Source organism: Aricia agestis, chromosome 5 (genome assembly GCF_905147365.1).
Source record: "Aricia agestis chromosome 5, ilAriAges1.1, whole genome shotgun sequence".
Classification (NCBI taxonomy): domain Eukaryota; kingdom Metazoa; phylum Arthropoda; class Insecta; order Lepidoptera; family Lycaenidae; genus Aricia; species Aricia agestis.
In genome coordinates this window covers 16,240,084-16,247,903 of record NC_056410.1, presented here as the reverse complement: position 1 = coordinate 16,247,903, position 7,820 = coordinate 16,240,084, and the positions used below count along the sequence as shown (strand labels likewise).

At 35.2% G+C, this 7,820-nt stretch overlaps 1 protein-coding gene across 1 annotated transcript; it reads right to left on the bottom strand.

Annotated features, from left to right (window-relative positions):
- Window positions 1-421: 421 nt before the first annotated feature.
- On the bottom strand, window positions 422-5,694 carry LOC121727020 (transmembrane protease serine 11A-like). The gene is made up of 6 exons (XM_042114690.1): window positions 5,551-5,694; window positions 5,127-5,307; window positions 3,291-3,403; window positions 2,327-2,494; window positions 1,466-1,613; window positions 422-721 (listed from the first exon to the last, which is right to left on the bottom strand). The coding sequence occupies exons 1-6, from the start codon at window positions 5,629-5,631 to the stop codon at window positions 516-518; spliced, it is 897 nt and encodes a 298-aa protein (XP_041970624.1). The 5' UTR covers window positions 5,632-5,694; the 3' UTR covers window positions 422-515.
- Window positions 5,695-7,820: the final 2,126 nt, after the last annotated feature.

Here is a 7,820-nt window from a genome sequence, read left to right as displayed (position 1 = left end):
CGGCAACGCGACGCGTAGACGCACTAACTAAATTAGTATTGAATTGACAGACTTGCATGACGTCTCTCGCAATTGAAGTCTGTCAAATTTAATTAAGAAAAAAGAGAAAGACAATTAACTTTTACTGAAAAACTATGTTATGGAAATTTTTCTTGACTGTAATAAGTATAAGTGATGACAAAATATTATAACAAGAGATCCCACAATAAGTAGCCAGAAACATTGAAATCACTTCCTCGGCTACAAATTTTAAGAGCATAATGTGACGCTACTGCAGGTCACGTTAACTTGAGCACCATAATCTTTCAATACCTTCAGTTAATGAGTAAGAATTTTAACATATTTTTAACGTCCACATAAAAGATGATATAAATACTAGATAGTGTCCGGTAACTAAAAGTGCAATAATATTAATCGATAATTTACATTTACAAAGCGATTTTATTGATCCTAATTATTCATAACTTTACATTTACAATTTACAAATGTGTAATGACACTAGTCACCTTACGAGATCAATTATTAAAAACGTTGTGGTATATCCAGGGGTAGTGAGGCGCGACGTTTGTGTAAAGTTTCAAGGATTTTAGATCACACTCGCCCTTGCTGTCTCCGCCGCAGTGGGAGAAAATCCCGTGCAGGAACCAAGTGACAGGGTTGTCGTCTTGGGTTACGGGCAAAGCCAGGCCGGTGCCGCCACGAGCGCTGTCGGGACTTGTGCCTGGAAATCAGGTTTAGTTACCTAAGGTGACTGTAAATATACCTACAAAAAAGAGCATTTTGCATTTGTACACAATATGTCAGAAGTGAAATTATTATCCAATGTTGTGACGGCATCATGACGCTAATTTGGTATTATTTCGACCCTTATTTTCCAAACGCGATTGAGATTTCACTTTTAGGGTCAGTTCAGACCGCAACGCGACGGGTAGATGCCATTCTGAATTTGTTACATGAATTTAAAAGATTTGCAAGACATCTCACGCAATTAAATTTTAATTCTTCAATTTTAAAATCTATCAATTTAGAAATGCGTTGCGGAATTTTCCACACGGTGCGTTGCGGCAGCGTTGCGTCGACGCAGCGCTGCCGTTTTACGCATAGCGCTGCGTCATCGGAGCGTTATTACGAAGCAGTCAACGTCAACGTCAACACCCCCTCCCGCTTCGTCTCGGGGGCTGCTGTCCGTCATGTGTGCGTAGCGACGACGCGACTCAGCGCGCCGTATGAACACCTTGGTTATTTGTATGTAAAACAACGCAACGACAACGCTGCGTCGACGCAATGCGCCGTGTGGACTGGCTTCTCCTTCCAGAATCCTTCCAGTCATAACATCTACCTGCATGCCAAATTTCAGCCCGATCTGTCTAGTGGTTTGGGCTGTGCGTTGATAGATCACTATGTCAATCAGTCAGTCAGTCACCCTTGAGTTTTATATAATTATAAAGAAAGATATAACGTTTACCCGAAACATCTCCAGCGCAGAAGTTGAATTCATTCAACCATGATGAGTGACCTGGAACATAGGCGACGCAAGTTTCGTCGCTTTGTACTACACTATACAACGGCTGTAGCCTGTCCGTGGAGGTGCCACTTGAGGCAAAACTCGCGACCTGAAATGTACACAGCATGATGATAGACGCGAATGTTATTTTTTGCTGAACGTCACGTCACGCCTTTTTACACTTTCTCTGACAGGAATTTAATAACATGATTAGTTGATAACATGTAGGTACAAATAAATTATAGTTTAAAAGAAACTAAAAAAAAAAAAACAAATCACTGCATTGTCATTGGTTCTTAATACATATTATATGAAAAGTTTCGAATTAATTAGACTACTGGAGATAGGTAAATATCGTGCTCAAAGGTGCCGTTAAATTATACAGCCCAAGCTAATAAATGTGTCAGATTCATGAGAGATCAGCTATGTCCACACTATGCACTTTCATCTTAAATTTTCATCATCTTCTTTCATTCAACTTTCGTTTTGGCGCATTCAATAATTGTATGCGTCAACGAAAGCAACGCCAACATTGTCATTTTTGTTTAGTTGCAGTGTCTTCTGGGTGGAATATGTGCGACTTATTTGGTCTTAAGAATTTCCAGAAAAAAAAGAACCAGGCGAAAGTTTTGGATACGGTCAGTGTGCATGCGTCACGGGCATGCCTCACGTGCGCTGTTTACGGGACTTTAACGTATGTCCTTCATGAACAACAAATGGCACAGTGTGGACATAGCTAAATATGGTCTCCGCGCGCTACGACGCTACGAACGCGCTACGCACGCTTTTCTTACCTAAGAAAAGCGTGTTTAAAAAACCTACCACAGCTTGCTGTCCATATAAATCTGTTTTATCGTACAATGGTCCCCAAACACAGATTGGCTGGACGTGTTCTGTAAACACTAGCTTGTTGACGAAAAGTAAGGCGAGGTTTGATGTGGCCCTAGACTTCTCAATGTCAAAACCGGGGTGAGTTAGCACTTTCACTACCTGAAAATGAAAAAACAGGGCTGGAATTTCTAAAAGTAAATTAATTGCGAAGCAGTAGATGACGCCCGTAACTCGTGCGAAAATTAGTATATCGCGCGTGAATTGTACATTTTTACAGGACAAAAAGTATTATATGCCCTTTCCCGGGTCACAAAGTATCTCAATACCAAATTTCAGCAAAATCGGCTCAAGGGTTTGGACGTGAAGAGGTAACAAACAGACAGACAGACACTCTTTTGTATTTATAATATTAGTATGAATAATAGAGTAAGAGTCAAAGATATTGACATACTTTTATAAAAGCTGAAAGTTTACGTGTGGCACAGTAGGATGATAACGATCAGATACTATGCAATTTCGGTCGCGGTTACTTTATTTAGGAGGTACCTATCCACTATCCAGCAGGGCTAAGACGGTCACATAGCAATTCCTCTCAATCAATTCACAAAATGAATTGTCAAAACTGTCAAAGTCACGAATGTCAAATTAGTACGAATATAAACCAATTGAATTGGTCAAACTCACGAATGTCAAATTAGTACGAATTAAGATCAATTGAATTGGTCTAAATTTGACATTCGTGAGTTTGACAGTTTTGAGAATTCATTTTGTGAATTGATTGAGAGGAATTGCTTTGCGACCATTTTAGCCCCGCGGTACTACACCATAGCCCACTTACTCGTAGAAATACACAATACACATATAATATAGAATATACTACACCATACATAGTCCAGTTCCTGGTAGAAATACACTTAATATAGAATATGTTACTGCACCATATAAGTCCACTTACTGGTAGAAATTTCCTTCCAATCTCATTGACAGCGTTATAGTTGCTTGTTCCAACTTGTACTGACAATCTGGTGAGGGGAATCCTTGTTTTATTTCTAAAAACACAGTAACCACCTGAAAACATTATAAAAATATGATAAAAAAAACACACACACATAGACTGGTCAAACTTACAACTCCTCTTCTTTCGCCGGAGGTTAATAATAGTAAGAATATTCTATCAGTCCGAAATACTGTTTTTTATCAAAGTTTCAAAAAAGGAGGAGCTAATAATAAATATAATGTGTGTAAAAAAAAAAAACATAATGCATTTTTTTAAGCCGCTAGAGTACTTTACTTGCTGTATGTACTTAAAGTAGAGTTAGGTAATAGAACTGTAGTTTTTCATAATTAAATTCTAACTACATATATAACTACAACTGATAAATGCTTAAGAACAGGAAAATTATTATTTTTAACTACTTAGAAAGCTTAATCATTTTATCTCATTTTCTTCAGAACAGTCTTCCACTTTCCACTGCCGAAAATTTTTAATAGCTCCTTCCCACCAGACCCTTAAAGCGACTTTGAGTGGTCTGGCGACTGATAGTAGGAAACAACCTGTTATCCCGATAAAATTAGACAAAAAAATTAAGCTTCATATTTTATCGAAGGTAAGGTTCAGAACTGGATACATCCTAGACTTAGAGTAACTGCAACCGAAACTCCATTGTCCTTGGTTTGTCCTTACCTCTATGGGAGTCGTAATAGAAAAAACTTTCATAGATAGATTAAAAAAAATAGTCCATGGCGTGATGGACTACAATTATTACAATTAATAATATTATTTCAATTATCCTTGGTGCGAAAAACAATATAAAGAAAGCAAAAAAAGGATATGGGCGCAGAGCCCATAGACGGCCCCAAATTAAATAAATAATAATAAAAAAAATAGGAAAACTTTCAGCTTTTATAGAATGACGAAAGTCTGGCTGTCGCTGGCTCTTGGGTTATAAGATGACCCAGTTTGTTCTAAGGAACCAATTATTATTATAATCTTATATCTTTAAACGAGCAATTCTTGTAAGTACTCTGCTAACATTGCCAGAAGATGCAAAATTAACTTATTAAAACCAAGATCTGATGAGACAGGAAAATATCAAGCTAGTAGTTGCATATTATATAAATAAATGTCTACGCGGGAATTCCAAAAAACTAGTACTTCCTTTATGATAATGACGGCGAATGTTTTACTTGAAAAGTATTACTAGCTGATCCGGCAACATTGTTTTTTTTTTTATTTCTAGTATCAATATAAAAAGTAGATAAAAACCTATTCTCAGGCCTAACGAATGTTTGTATCTACATACAAAATTTAATTAAAATGGTTCAGACTTCTTCGAGGAGTTCGCGCACAAACACTGTGACACGAGAATTTTATAGGTTACATATTAGTTTTTTTTATGAAATAAGGGGACAAACAAGCAAACGGGTCGCCTGATGGAAGGCAATTACCGTCGCCCATGGAGACTCACAACACCAGAAGAGCTGCAGGTGCGTTGCCGGCCTTTTACCCCATTCAGAGACCTTCTCCAATGAATTCTCCACCTTAGACACAAGTTCGTTTTGACTCTCAATGACATGTAGCCGAGAAATATTGGGGGAGCCGGTATATACAGCATCACCTGTACTATCATCCGCATAGCAATGAATGCCGTTGGTCTGTAACATGTCATTGATATGCAGTACGAATAGGGTAGGCGATAGCACACAGCCCTGAGGGACACCAGATAGATTAAGCTAAATAACAAAATTTTCAAAGGAAATAAACTTTTTGGGGATTAACTGTCACACTTACATGTCAGCAAAGCATTAGAGGATATAATTATCGCGTCATATATGTATATGTTTTTATTATTGTTCTGCGAATCTTTCTCCACAACCATCGCAAACCACGGCCAGTCACTGGCTTTGGTGCCAGCCCCACTTGTGATGAGGTCGGAATACAAATTGTTAGGCCGTCGACCACATTGAAAAGTCTGAAATATAAGAAAATGAGTTTTATAGGAAAGCTCCAATGGGTTAATAATATGCATGCAAAGTGTCAGCCCGACCGGATTAAAATTGACAAAGTTTATATACAAACTTTCATTCTTTATTTTAACCCCTTGGGGGTATTAATCAATCAAAATCCTTTCTAAGCGGATGCCTACTGTGGTCAGTCAGTCAGTTAGTCAGTCACCTTTGAGTTTTATATATTTAATAGATTGTATTCTACTCACCTCCTCTTTCTCGCATGAATCGGAATGCGCTGCCACAATGATTAAAATTGAAAAAAATATTTTGATGTATTTTAAACACATTTTTGTTACTATAATTATTAATTATTTATAACAGATAAATAAAAGTGGCGTCGGTCACTCAGGCTGACGATAAGTGACTGCTATGCTTCATACACACTTTAAACTGCTGTTATGTTTTTCTTATCTTCAGCACTGTTTATATTATTATAACCATTAATTTGTACGTATTATTCAGGTTCAGTAGGAATAAAAATATTTACACACCGTTATACATTAAAAGGACTAAGAGAAGTACAAGTTATAGTCTCATTTCGTGACGATACAAAATAAAATGATGCGGATCACCACCAACATCGCTATCAAGTGATGATTGATGTAATTTACATAATGGCATTTGCTTGCAGTTCTTTAAATAACGCCGAAATCCCTAAACTCTATAAGGACTCCGCAGTTCTGGTAAGCACTTTCGGAGCCAGGGTATATCTTGGTGCAAAATCTAACTTTCTAGTAATATTTCGTAAAAATATATTATGTTACCGTTAGAATGCAGAATACGTTAACGTGCACATTATCTAGGTAATCTGCAGATTCCCTGATACCATCAATTGAAATTTTTAAATAAAAAAGTATATAATATAATATTTGTATTTTACCTAGTTAGTTTGCATTCTCTTTCTTCTTAAAAGTCCTAAAAACGTTGACTTAATCTTGTCAAACTAGGACTGTTATTGTTTCGATTGTTTTTTTTTTCTAGTTGATACGATCTGTTAAATTATTTTATTAGAGGAGTAAGTAACATTTTACTTCAAATTTAATAATTAATTCCTTTGTTTATGTCCATGTGGTACTTATTTCTGACAGTTTTTTTATTGATTATTATTGACATATTGTGACATTTAGTAATGGTAATACTTCTACTTCTTTTATCCACCTTTTAGATTAATTAAATGATATTTGCATACTATTAATTTAGTTGAGTGATATGATACTGTATTTTATTATGAAGACCATTTTGTACATTTCACTCTGGCAAATAAATTATTATTATAAAAAATTTGATTAAATAATTCTCTACAGCTAAAGAACATGTTGTATTCAAACTATAACCTGTTTTCTGTAATTTAATAAGAACAGAATAACTTTTTGCACTTTAACTGACTCATCCAGATAATCTGCAGAATACCTTGTTAATCTGCAGTCTAAGTTCTAACTGGTATTCGAAAATTAACGGTAACATACACACAACCAAATATAGAACGTCCTCCTTTTTGGGAGTGAGTTAAAATTATCAAGGGACATCAGATGAATGGATAGACAGACACAAATTGTAAAAGTTTCTTGTTGCTACTACGGAACCCTGAAACATTGAAAGTTATTAAAAATAATAAATCTAGTATCCTCATATTAGTGTTGTTATGTTGGCGTCTTTCATTCAATGCCATATTTTTCTTTCTTATTTAGCAATAAGTATAAAATTTACTTTTTTTGTCACGATGGTTTCTTTTGCCGAGATTGTCAATTAATTGCTAATTTTTTACTGTTTGTTCTTATTTGTTGGTTTATATATTATGCATATGAGTACAATATAATAATCGGTGCTTTTTAGTTTTACCTTAATTTATGTCTTCTTGTCTGTTGTTACTTTTGTTGCTTTTTTGCCTAAGATATGAATTATTAGGTACTTCACTTCAGAACGCAAAATGACACAATATGTTTTCCGTGCAAAAAGGGCTTTAAAGTTCGCGTCTTTATAATATTATGATTAATGATAGATGTTTGACACGACAACTGACAGGAAAGACCTTACGTCCACATAACGCTACCTGGTGGCATGTGGTAAGGAATTGTTATTAACGGTTTTCTGATTTTTTCAAGTTAACCCACGTCATTTTTTTAATAAAAGTAACATGTTATTTTATTAGCATTTAGCATTTTTGTCGATGTGTCCAATATCTATTACTAGTTATATTGCAAATTTCTTATTAAGAAAAAATGCTGTATTTTCCCATTTTGTTTCAATTTGCATCATTAACTTAACATCTCAGTTAGTTGTTATTAAAATTACTTCGGGTTATCACTGTAATTTGTGGATTTCCTTAATAATAATAAATAACTTTCTTATCATGTTGGAATTCCCAAGTAACTGTTTTAATTTAAAATTGAGTCTATTTTTTCCTTATAAGAACAGTAAAAAATATTTTTTTAATATCTCCAGATTGATCGATATTTTGACATATTTTTTATGTGTA